General features: G+C 35.4%; 1 protein-coding gene across 4 annotated transcripts in view; it reads right to left on the minus strand.

Moving 5' to 3' along the window:
* PFDN1 (prefoldin subunit 1) overlaps positions 1-14,001 on the minus strand; it is a 64,645-nt gene that overhangs the window by 31,054 nt on the left and 19,590 nt on the right. Inside the window, exon 4 of one of the 4 annotated variants that reach the window (XM_021005207.2) lies at positions 11,426-11,486. The exons of the other annotated variants lie outside the window; for them this stretch is intronic. Within the exon in view, the coding sequence (XP_020860866.1) occupies positions 11,430-11,486 (57 nt within the window). The 3' untranslated portion in view covers positions 11,426-11,429. The remainder of the gene's footprint in view (positions 1-11,425; positions 11,487-14,001) is intronic. 4 annotated transcript variants of the gene reach the window in all.

Here is a 14,001-nt window from a genome sequence, read left to right on the forward strand (position 1 = left end):
CTTCCCTACAACAAATACTATCAGGCAAAACAAATCAACACAGCAGTATCTAAAAATATATCCTCATTACACACCCATAGTCCACCACCTCTCTGCTGAGAGGCAGAAGGCATGCTTTTCACCATCAATCCTCCAAGTTATCAGAGGTCACTGAACCCATCAAAAATCTTTACTTTATCATAGTCTATGGAAATTGTTCTCCTGGTTTTTCTTCCTTTGCCCTGTATCATTTCAAATAAGTCTTCCCAAATTTCACTGAAATCTTCTAATAGTCCATTATATTACATAATAGTTTGTTCAGTGATCCCCAATCAATGGGCCCTCTCTTTCCAGTTCTTTGCTACTACAAAAAATATTGCTCTATTTTTTATATGTAGGGATTTCTCTCTACCCATACTTTGGAGTACCTTCCTAAAAGTGGTATTGCTGGGTTTAAGAGTGTGTACAATTTAATGACTTTTTTGCTTTAATTCCAAATTGGACTTTTTCTCCAATGGTTAGATCAATTCATACAACACTGCATTAGCATGCCTACTTTCCCAAAGTCCCTCCCATATTTATTATTTGCATCTTTTGATATCTTTGCCAACCTGAGAGCAGGGAAGGGGGAGGAGGGAGAGGGGGAAAACCTGAAAATGGTTTTAAAATTAATATTTTTTCATTAACGATGTGGAGCATTCATTCATATAGCTGGTGACAGCTTGCAATTCTTTTTAAAACTGTCTGTTCAGCTCTCTTTGGCCTATCCACAATGAGAATGAAAATTATTTTTCACAACCAAACTGTTGACACCCCAGCAAATGTTGACATTTCTCTGAAGAGCTGAATAGTTATTATGAAGGGCAGTAGGGGAATTCTATAAAGAGAGTTCAACCATATCAATGTTGAGCTCAGTCTCCTTGGAAAGAAAATTAAAAAGCCCCAGTTTGACAGCTGGTGAGGAAATTGAAAACAACTTATAAAAGTTTACACAATTGGTTGTCATGTGCAAAACATGATCAAAAGTGTTAAGCTAGGTTTTTGGTGAAGTCTGTGCATGCTCACTTCCCCATCAATGCTGTTAAAGACAATGGCTATTTATTTGAAATCAGAAACTTACTGAATGAAAAACACATTTGAAGAGTTAGCATGAAACCAACTGAATGATGACTTCTTTGTTTTTCAAACTAGTAAATACAAAAACGTTAGAGTGGTATTTATTTTAAAAGTTACTGGGTCAACAACAACTGTACAAAGCACATTACAAGATTTCATTGAAATAAGTAATCTTTAAAATAGGTGCTTAATAAGCATACATCAAGCAAATTCATTAATTTTCCAATTTTCTAAGAAGCAATCAGGCAAGAAGTGAGCACTAGTTGTTCAAACAATATGAAAACTTGTAAGGTAAATTTAGTAGAGAAATTTGCCAATTTCAAATTCAATTTCTACATTTAAAAAAAATTTTAACCATTCCAGTTTCAGAGAAATGGATAATTTATTCAGGATTAACTGACAGTGTAGTTAAACTTTCTGCCTATAAATACAAGTAATGATTTCTAAAGCCCAAAAAGATAAATTAATTCTTGAAGGAAATTATATTTAACTTGTATCAAACTCAAATGCCCTAATACAATGGGAAATTTAAAAAAAAAAAAGGATACCAGATATCATATTGTTTGTTTTCTCAGTGGATAGGGGAGGCAGTAGGAGGAAGGGAGTGAATTTGGAACTCAAAATTTAAAAAGAAAAGAATGTTTAAAATAAATAATAAAATTTTTAAAGGACAAAAATAGAAAAAAATTGGATGCTAACTATGTTTCTGAGAAAGACATGATTCAACAGGCTGATGAATTAAATTCAAAAGCTGTACAGATGCCAAAGGCAGCGTCCTGAAAATTCAACACTTTACATAGATGTTAAAATACATTTGACCAAAAATAAATAAATCTTTTAAATGGACCATTCATATACTCTGACCACTCATGATTTGGGGAATATTCTTATATATTCATTTCAATTCCACATATATCTTAAACATCATACACAGCTATGTTAGGCATATTTGTAGTAAAGATTTTTTTTTCCCAAGTAAGTGCTTCTCTTCTAATTCTAGCTGAACTGATTTGTTCATATAAAAGCCTTTTGATGTCACGTAATTTAAATTACCCATTTTATATTCTACTATCATCACTATCCCTTGTTTAAGAATTCTTCCTCTATTAGTTTTTCACAACATGTCTACTATGGAAGTGTTTTGCATAACTGCACATGTATAACCTATATTGAGTTGCTTGCCTTTTCAATGAGGGTGGGTGGGGAGGGAAGAAGAGAGAAAATTTGAAACCTAAAGTTTTAAAAACACATGTTGAAAAAAAAAGTTTTCACATGCTACTGGGAAATAAGAAATACAGGAGATGGGGTATAGAAGTCTATCCTGCCCTACAGGAACATAGAAGGGGAAGGGGATAAGAGAAGGGGGGAAAGATAGAAGACAGGACAGACTAGGGGAAGGGATATTCAGAATACATGCCATTTTGGGGTGTGGGGAGGGGTGAGATGGGGCGAAAATTTGGAACTCAAAAACTTGTGGAAGTGAATGTTGAAAACTAAAAATAAATAAATTTATATTAAAAAAAAGACTTCCTCTATGACTTAAATAGTGATACTAAGTAAAATAAGCAGAAACAAATATATGCAATGATTATAGCGATGTAAATGGAAAGACTAAAAAATCTCAAAACTGAATGTTATATATAGCATTATAATTAACAAGCTTAGTGCCCCCCCAAAAAAAGAGATAAGAAAACATATCTCCCTCCCTTCTTTGCAGAGGTAGGGGGATAGATGTGAAAATGAAGGTGCAATTGTTTGCTTTCCTTTATTTCCATAAAGAGTGTTTTGTAGTTACACAAGTTCTAAGTGTATCTTAGTTAATGTTCTTACTTTAATCACTTTCTGCTGGGTTTAGTTAGAAATATACAGAAAGACAGATGATTTTAATGAGTTTACTTTATATCCTATTTTACAGAAGGGAAGCTCTACTGTTTTTTCCATTACACCATGCTGTCTCTAATTTTCTTCTCATTAAGGAGTTCACTAGACAATTCTTCAAGTACACTGCTAGCAAAAAAGACTGCTGTGAAGCCTAGTTAAGTATGGAGTGGCCCATCACCAGCATATTGGCAGCAAAAGGATGAGCTGTTTGACCATGGTAATGGATAAAAAATATGAAACCATGAAATGGCCCTAAATCTTGTATGGCCCTCTTCTGCTGCAGTAGTCAATGACAGTGGAATGGTAGAAAACAGAGTAGAGAATGCTAAGAATCCCATGGTTTTAAACTATCTACAAATATTAATTTATCTCTTTTACCCTAAATGTTAGATTTTTGTTCAGTGACTGAGGTAACAGATTACTGGAGGAAGTAAATTGCATCCACACTGAAATTACTTCTATATATGAAATCAGAAGATAGAAAAAATTTTCTGGGAAATGGAAAAATGGCTCGTAGGCTTCACTCAGAGAAGCGAAAAAAGAACTGGTGAAATCATTTCATCCTGTACCCAAAAACAAGGAGCAATAGCATTTCATGTTATGTTTGGTCATAACACCTTTTAAATACTCATGATGAGCATGAGCAAAAAGATCACCATGAAGATAACTACAGCATATACACCAAAATCTGTTAGACACATGGGAGAAGTAGAGTCTTTCTATGAGGAACTTAACAAGATTCTCCAAACCAAGAAAGAATATTCCTTGATGCCTGGCAACTTCAACGCTTAGAAAATGTTTTTAAAATATGGCACATTATGAAGAAATGAAAGAAAACAAAAGCTTACAGACATCTCAGAAGGCTCATACCTACAAATCACAAATAATTTCTTCAAAAAGAGAATGAGAAGAAAGGCAGCATGGCATAGAGGACAGAAAGCCTCAGAGTCAAAACGACCTATGTTGAAGTCTGTCCCCAGACCTTAGGGGTAAATCACTTCTGAATACTGCAGACTAAGACTATACATTTTAAAGAAGGTGTGGATTGGTAGAGGGAGTTTTCTACACCAATGAAATCAGAGGTCCAGGCCCACCTCCCACTACAATTAGCATCACCATTTGTCATTTCCTCTTCTGTCAACCTTGCCAATCTGATGGTTATTAGGATTATTACTACTTTTTAGAGATGATTTACAAATTTTGTAAAAGTTAACACCACAACAAAGTCAAATAAATGCATCAGAAAGAAAATACTTTATTACCTTTCCAAGCAGAGTAGCATGGATAGAAAACAACTTGTTCTAACAACCAACTGAACTAATTTGTCCCAAGGGCATTTACTGATGAAACAAGAAAGACAACAGATATAAATGGAATAGATATGCCAGCATTTCTATAGCAATTTGCTCTTATAATCAAAAACAGTGAATAAATTAATGTTGAAGGTGATACTATTTTAAAAGCACTCAAGTCTCTAGATATAGGATCATGGATTTAGAATCGGAAGGGAATTTAGAGGTCTTTAGTCTAAACTCCTTATTTTAAAGAAGAGGTAAATGAAATTCAAAGAGCTTAAGACCCAATCCAATATGTGAAAGAGCTAGAATTCAAACTCAAGTCCTGTAACAGGTTCAGCACTCCAAATTCAGTTCTGAGCTTTTCCCATTGCATGACGTCTCCCACATCTCAAAAAAGGAAATGATTCCAAAAACACAGAAAACACAGATAAGTTTTACTGCTCTGAAAAGCAACTCAAAAGACATCTGCAACTACCAACCTATAAGCTCACTTTCATCTCTATGAAATCTTTACTATAATGGCCTATAAATGTATTGAGGATATTTCAATTTTTTAAAATTCTACCTTTTTTTTTCAATCAACAAAAATTCCCCTTCTCTCTCTCTCACACCCTCTGCAATGAAAAATAAAAATAAAAATACTGTATTAAACATGTATAGTCAAGCAAAACAAATTATAGCACTGGCAACATCCCCCTAAAATATGTCCCATTCTACACTCTAAGTCCTTCACTTCTCTATCAGGAGGTGGGTAGAATGTTTCACCATTAGTCCACTGTGAGGATATTCTTGATGAAAACAAGAGATTGGAATATGCAGACAATTTTCTACATCTTCACAATCATACAACTGACCAAAAGGTATAAACTATATGATCCCTCTGAATTTATTGACTGTTGATTATAAAAAAAGCACTTGACTCAGCAGAATAAAGCACAGAATGAATTTAAGGCTCTCCACAAATAAGCTGTCTTCTATGCATCTCTTAAAATCATACAAGATTTCCTGATAGTTATTTTCCAGAATATCAAATAAAGCAGAAAACAGGGAGATGTCTGTTCACTAAAGTTATCTGCACAGTGTCCTCAATGAAAAAGGATTCTTTAGAGAGTTTTCCACGTACTTTTTATGCATGACGTGCTGACTGCATCAAGACATGGAGTGATATTGGTCTCCTAAATGAGATCCACAGTCATTCAAAAGAGATTGATCTAATAATCCTTTGTATGAAAAAATGAAATGGATGAAGAAAGCATATTGCCTTGTTTATGACATACAATTGCATTGGCAGCCGACTGAGTTAGTCCATAAATACACATATGTTAAATAGGCACTCAGATGGACAATGATCCAGGCCCATGATTAAATAGCGTAAAGAAAACCAGGAAGATTGCAAATGCATAGTGTCATCAGTTACAAGTGACTCCTTGACATAAAAGCTTATCTTTTCAACATAATATTGTTCTGACTATGCTATATTGTTTCAAATCAGGATACATAACACAATCTACAAAGAATCAAAACTGTGAAAGATCAAAAAAGATCCATGGAGAAATGTACAGTAGCTACAAATATGCTGCAGTGTATTACCAGCAACAACTTCTGCACAAGAAGTGGCAGAAAATAGATAACTAGGGACACTCATAACTGGAAAAAGACACGGACTATTCCATCAACCACAAGGAATAATACGTTAGGACATACATTCAGGACAATATACTTAAAGATTATAATGATATCCAAATCCACTAGAAGATCTAGAAGGAAGGACTCTAGAACACTGAATAAAACATTTGTAGAGGATCCATGGACTTGACTAAAATGACACAGGACAAAAAAGCATGAATGCGTTGTAATTTTCTTCAATGGAGAGAGTACCCACATCATTGTGATCACACAGCTATTAAAGTTCTAAGCTATTTATAAAATTCATAAAAACTGCGCTAGGTGGCGCAGTGGATAGAGCACCAGCCCTGTAGTCAGGAGGACCTGAGTTCAAATCTGCCCTGAGACATATAATACTTCCTAGCTGTGTGATGCTGGGCAAGTCACTTAACCCCAGTTGCTTCACTTTAAAAAAAAATTCATAAAAATCTCTTTAATGTAAATGATTATAAACATTCAAGAAATTTCATCACTATCCACACATATATATTGAGAGCAAGGAGTCCGATGGTACTGTTCTCAGTACTGTGTTCCTTATAATACAGAACTATAATAAAGCAGTCAGTACAGATAGATAAAATAATAAATATGTATTAAGTAATTTGACTCTGTTTATGTAGTGCTGATATTTTAATACAAAAGAATATGCCTGTAAGGTAAATTATACTTAATATGAATTGCTCTCAGACCGCACCTCTCCCCAAATACCTCTGAATTACAATGTGTCATAGTCACAAAATGCTGCAGACTTAAACGCCTCTTATACAAAAGGTATCAAAAATGCCTTTGATTTACTCTACCTTGCATTATATGTAGCTAATGAATTAGACTTAAAATAACCCTAAGGAATTATAGCCATCAATATGAACAATACTGGTTCACCCTCATTTTCAAAAACAGGTCTTGATTTAACTCAGAAATTAAATCGGATATTTCCTTATTATTACTATTATTGAGTAAAGCTTCTGCTTTAATTCTCAGAGGGTCATTCCAGAGACAGACCAAGGCCAGATTTTTTAATTGAGACGGTCCCACGTACATAAGATTCTCACATATTTTGAAGAAATGTCTACTGCATCAATCCCAAATGTCTGCAATTTAATTAATAAACATTTCTCTGGATGAACTAAAAGTACCTACCATTTAAAGTTCTAATTGTTAACATTCGCTTCTACTTATATACCCTTCCCTGTGTAAAACACTTCCTTTGGACCATATCTACTTTTGCTTCAGTTTGGGCAAATCTATGAAATGAGAGCAGAAGCTGATGAATAAGAATCTAGGTTGAAACTAACAGGATAAACAATCCACTTAGCTTCTCCCTATCATCTAGTCAAAAGTGAAAGGAAGTACTCAACAATGCTAAAAAAAAATTCAAATCCTAAGAAAGCAAAAGAAATTACCCTCGTTTATGGATAACTTAAGGAACTCGTTGGGGACAAAAAGAAAGTAATTAGTTTAGCTAGAAGGCAAGATCATGTAAAATATAAAGCTACCAGAAATTTACAGGAATCAGAGTAACAGTCTAATTCCTAGTAGAACACAAATGACAAAAAATTGATATGAGGTGTTCTTGAAGGGGTAGAATTTAAGGAGGAAAACAGCAACAGATAAAGATGTTAAGGGCTACATTCTGAACTAAGAGTTCTTTTCCTCACATATTAAACATGAAATGAAAGTTTACAATAAAGAAACAGACTAAATCAAGGATTTTAAATATGTTACTGCTATAGGACAACTGACTGGCTATCCATCTGCGTTCTATTTGCAATTTAGGAACAAGACTTTTTGATTAAGTACCCAAATATAGAAAAAGATAAATCCAACCTTAAAAAAATTTAAGAAACTACCTTCACTGTAAAAGAACAATGATAATCCTTATTAATTTCACTGTTCTATAACAAACTTATTTTTAGAATTAACATTGATTTTTAATTTCCTTAAAATTTTTCCACCCTTAACAGTTAACCTCAAAATCCTCACCAAACTTGAGATGTTACTGCCATTCCTGGAAAAGGGAAAAGACATTCACAGGGAAAATGTTCTCATTTGGACTATAAATCATTAAGTACTTGGGACATAAAGAGATTCTTTGCAGTCACTGAAAAATCCTCACTGCAAATGACCAGCAAATACGGACCGTCTGTACAGGCAGCACTAACGACACAGAATATGAGTCTGAATCTGTCTCTGACACAATAAGACAACATGTCCACAGATTCAGAATATTAACAAGTCAGCGTGAACGCTGAGATTTCCAAATGCCACTCTCTTTTAGACTTAAGTACCGACAACTATTTTAAAACAAACATCCATTCTTGTGGGTCTCAAAAATGTACATATTCTAAGGAGTAGAACAAATAATACATGGCTGAAATCCCAATCCATGGAACTGTAAGAAAAATCACTTCAGTGGCTTAGTCACACCAGATCTAAAACTGTATTATAAGGCAGCAATCATCAAAAGTCCTTCGCACTGGCTAAGAAATAAAGTGGTGAATCAGGTTAGGTACATAAGGCACAGTAGTCAGTGACTATAGTAATCTACTTTTTGATAAACCCAAAAACTGCTTCTGGGATAAAAACTCACTATTTGACAAAAACTGCTGGGAAAACTGGAAAATAGTTGGCAGACACTAGGCACAGACCAACATCTTACACTGTACACATAAAGCCAAAATGGGTACACAATTTAGACATAAAGGGTAATACCATCAACAAATTAATCAATAAACTATCAACGAACCCAATGTACTTAAGATTAGAAGGGAAGCAGAAAGCTGGGAAACAATTTTTAAAGCCAGTGTCTCTGATAAAGGCCTCACTTCCAAAATATACAGAGAACTGAGTCAAATTTATAAGAATACAAGTCATTCCCCAGTTGATAAATGGTCAAAGGATATGAACAGGCAGTTTTCAGAGGAAGAAATTAAAGCTATCTGTAGTCATATGAAAAAACGCTCTAAATTACCATTGACTAGAGAAATGCAAATTAAAACAACTCTGAGGTGCCATCTCACACCTAACAGGAAAATGGTAAATGTTGGAGAATATGTGGGAAAATTGGAACACTAATACATTGTTGGTGGAGTTGTGAATTGATCAAACCATTGTGGAGAGCAATTTGGAACTATGTTCAAAGGGCTGTGAAAATGTGCATACCCTTTGCTTCAGCAATACCTCTTCTAGGTCTGTACCCCAAACAGATCATAAAAATGGGAAAAGGACCCACACGTACAAAAATATTTATAACACCTCTTTTCGTGGTGGCCAAGAATTAGAAATTGAGGGGATGTCCATCAATTGAGGAATGGCTGAACAACTCGTGGTATATGAATGGAATGGAATACTACTGCTCCATAAGAAATGATGAGCAGGTAGACTTCAGAAAAAACTGGAAAGATGTGTATAAACTGATGCTGAGTCAAGTCAGCAGAACCAGGAAAACATACACAGTAACAGCAATACTGTGCAACGACCAACTCTGACAGACTTAGCTCTTCTCAGCAGTCCAATGATCTAAGACAATTCCAAAAGACTCATGATGGAAAATGCTATCCACATCCAGAGAAAGAGTCTGAATGCAGATAGAAGCATACTATTTTTCCTTTTTCTGTTGTTTTTTTCTTTCTCATGGTTTTCCCCTTTGGTTCTAATTCTTTACAACATGACTGACGTGGAAATATGTTTAATATGATTGTACATGTATGGCCCACATCAGATTGCATGCTGTCTTGGGGAGGGGTGAAAGGAAGGATGAGGAGAAAATTAAAAACTCAAAATCATATAAAAGTGAAGTTGAAAACTAAAAATAAATAAATAACTTCATAAAAAAGGAAAATCACTTCTTCCAACAAGCCCCCTTTTTGTGTCTTATGGCTGTTGTGGCAATAAAAGAAATAGTTTAATTCTGGAACTCAAGTTAATCATATAAGGTAGAAGAGGCCTCCAAATCAAAAAATGTTGCTTGAATTTTTGCAGTCGAACAAAGAAGCAAGTAGGCTTTCAAAATGGATAGAGGCTTTTCCATTATAATCCCTGATTCAAATCCTGTTGGGATCACTTCATAATCAATCAATCAATCAATCGATCAACACATATTTATTAAGGACATACTATGTACCAAGCACTGTGGTGGGTGCTGGAGATACAAAGACAAAAATAAAACCATCTTTTCCCTCAAGGAGCTCATATTCTACTCTGGCGAAAAAACATATACATACATAAGTAAATATAAAGTAGATTTTTTAAAAAAGTTACCCTTAGCAAGTGACTCCAAGAAGTCAACTGCACAACAAAGAATATGCCAGTTTATTAAGGAATTTTGACCAGTTAGACCTCCAGACAGATGAATCAATTAACAGATGCCACTATCTTCTTTTTCTGTGGGAAGTTTATTCTCCTCATATTTTAACACTATCTCTAGTCTCTCAACTTACCCTTACAAAAATACAGATAATGAAAAAGTGTCCATTATGCCTAAGTTTTTATTTGATAGTCTCCAATTCCTTGTCTGTAAAAGGCTGGACTACATGGTCTCTAAAGTCTCTTGCAGATTTCAGATCTATAATGTGAAGATTCTATGACGTCACTACTCTTAAAGAAGGCCTGTTCATAACTGTACCAACTCAAAAATAAAGTGGTTAAGGCAAAACTGGACACACATCCAAATCCTTACCAGCCACCACCCGGACTATGGAAAGAATGACCCTCTCTAGGAGGGGCAACATTTCCTCAATTATGGGAATTCCTCCAAAACATTCTCTCATCTGAGTATCAGAAGTAAACCAACTGCAAAGTGCTACAGGGCCCCTCCCACCCAGTTCACTCCCCACTATTCTTCCTGTTCTCATTAGCAGCCACTTTTAAAACTGCCAGTCCAAAGTTGATATTTTTGCAGAAGATGAAGTTGTTTCTTACCATTTGCTTAATAGTATACGACAGAATGTTATTTTGCAATCTGTATGTTGCAAAATTAGGTGCGTAACAACACAAATGTCCTGAATAGGTCACAATATTCTGAGTTTCCTCATTTCCCTTCACTAATCTTTAGCCAGAGCGGGGTGGGTAGTAGTAACCATGGTACACAGAAGGAAGATGGATGACTGGTATTTGTGGATAAAATGTGACAATGGTGATGAAATGTAATTAGACAAGGCAGGACTAGTGTCAGGATGAGGCACCAGGATGAAATTTTTAAAAAGTGCTGGACCTTCAGTAGAATAATGGCTCTTTCACACACTAACTATCCTTGGGGAAGTCATTCATCGCTCTGGTTCTAGGTTTCCAGAGCTCACCACAGTGCCCGGATAAAAGATGGCATTTAATGAATGCTTGTTGACTTGCCTTGCCTTTCAACCCTAAATCTATGATCCTATGAAATTCTGAATGAGAAAGAACATCAAACAAGCTTCCTAGTATAAGCTAGAATGGAAAAGGTTAAAAAACCTAGTCTAAACTAAGTTAAGATTTGAACTCTGGCTTACCCACTTACTGAAGGTACCAATCACTTGAGGCAGTTTCATGATAAAATGAATTTGTCCATTGCTACAAAATGAGACACGAGAGAAGTCAAGTTCTATTACTTCTAATCTCATTCAAGTGCCAACTCATATTCCCTCTATTAAAAAAAAATGAATGTTTTTTTAAAACAAGAGAAACACGCTTACATAGGTGCATATTTTTCTACTGATAGAAAAGTCTATTTTAATGATGCATCTAAACACTCAGCTTTCCTTTTTTAAAAGAAGTTATTTATCTGCTACCCACCTCCTGACAGAAGTGATAAATACGCAGAACAAAACACATTTTTGGACATGACAAATATGGGAATGTGTTTTGCTTCACTATATTTGTTACAGGCGTTTTTGTTTTGCTTTCTAAGGGAGGGAGGAAAAAAACAAATGCTTGATAATTGCAAAAAATAAAATTTTATATTAAGAAAGAAGCTGTTTATCATCATCAGTTCCAAAGGGATGAACATTTATTTCCCCAAACAACAAGGAAGGTTAATATTGTATATTAAAATCTCTGCCTTATTTTTTTCTCCTCAAAAATAAGAGCACCATTGTCAGGCTTCCAATCATCACTTAGATGAAATGGTACTGTTCTTTCTTGGCCACTGGTCTACCATATTAATTAATCAGGAAAATAAAACCTCTAACAAATTAACATCCTTTGAATTTACATATCATCTAATCTAACCCTCTGATTTAACAGAAGAAACAGAATCAAAGAGGTTAAGTGTCTTAACAACAACAACAAAATAGTCCTTCACTCCTTAAAAATATTTCTTGCTAGTAGAACACCTTTCAAAATGGAAGATTTATTTTTTTTAATTTGTTAAATCATGGTCTGTGATATCATGGAAGATCAGATCACAATGTAGCAGTAGCTCTAAGAAATTCCCCAGGATACTACAGGAAACAGTGTAACTGATTCAGCAGATGGCCAGGTCAGACTCTGAATCACTGCCCCAAAGAGTATTCATACAAGTTAGATAATGATCTAGGAAGTCATTAAATGTATACTCTGAAAAATCTTAATCTCTTAAGATAGGATGGGTAGCTCTTTGCCTACTAGGGAATTAAACATTTTACCAATACACTAAGAAAAGTATTCCACTACAATTCTTATTATTAGGAAGCTGTAAGAGTTAACTCAATTTCCCCAAATATTTACTAATTGCTTGTACCAATAAGCCCTTTTTTCAATCTAAAGTATTCCTCTCCTTCATGGTGGTAAGACCTTTGAGATATTTTTGTTGTTATGGATGACTTCTAAGTTCTTGTTTTAGACCTAATAAAGCTTAGAGGACACACTATACATACACCATAGCAACACACTGCTGTAGCCTTGAATTTGCCATCACCCACAATTGTACCACGTCCATGTTTATGCACTCTGAAAGTCCATTTTCTGATCCTGATCTGTTGTCATTCCACCTCTCCCTCTGCCTTGCAGCTCCATACCCCACTCTTCGTTCTCATTATTATCTCCAATCCCTCCAACTCTCAGTTGTTTGCCAGGCTATCAACCTTATACTAGCTATTCTCTTCATGTGTTGCTGAACAAAACTAGAGAAAATCACTAAACTATGCTGACCACTTCACTACAAATTTAAGTTTAACCTCAACTAGACCTTCACTATGGCAAGATAATTCTTTTATACTTCTGTAACCAATTCACTACCCAACTTACTATAGTAGAGTGACTTTTCATCCCTCCTCCAACCCACTCAGTTGGGAATTTTGACTCATATTCGACTCCCTCTTCTCCCCTTCTCACCTCATACCCCTCAGAAGTCTTCCACTACTATCTCCTCCTTCATTCCTGTCTCATATGAAGAGCTATCCCTCTCCTTGCCAAGACAACCCCTCTACATGCAAAAGTGATACCATTCCACCCTATCTTCTTCCAATAGACTGTACCCTCTCAACTCCACTATGTCATTTATCTTTAATCCTTCCTATATACTAGCTGCTTCTCCACTGCCTACAAACACACCCACGTATCCCTCCTCAAAAATCCCTCACCTGATCAATCCATCTCCACTAACTATCACCCCATATCTCTCCTTCCTTTTTTTGGCTAAACTCCTTGAGAAGGCCATCTACAACAGGTACCCTCTACTTTCTTTCCTTTCACTGCTTCTTAACTCTCTACCACATAGCATCTAACCTCATCATTCAAGTGAGACTACTCTCTCCTAAATTACCAATAATGTCTTGTCAAATCTAATGGTTTTTTCTCAGTCCTCACCCTTCTTGAACTCTGTGCAGCCATTCACAATGGTGATCACCCTGTTCTCCTTGTTACTCTCTTCTCTCTACATTTTCATGCCATTGTTCTCTCCTGGTTTACCTCCTACCTGTCTAACCATTCTTTTGCCAGATCTTCATCCAGTTCATGCTCACTAGCCTTGGGTTTCCCCACAGGGCTTTGTCTTGGGTCTCCTTTCTTTCTCCCTAAATATTATTTTACTCGGTGATTTCATCAACTCCCATGGATTCAATTATCATCTCTATGCAGATAATTCTCACATCTATTTGTCCAGCTCTAA

Source organism: Phascolarctos cinereus, unplaced genomic scaffold (assembly GCF_003287225.1).
Source record: "Phascolarctos cinereus isolate Bilbo 61053 unplaced genomic scaffold, phaCin_HiC Scaffold_2;HRSCAF=192, whole genome shotgun sequence".
NCBI classification, from domain to species: domain Eukaryota; kingdom Metazoa; phylum Chordata; class Mammalia; order Diprotodontia; family Phascolarctidae; genus Phascolarctos; species Phascolarctos cinereus.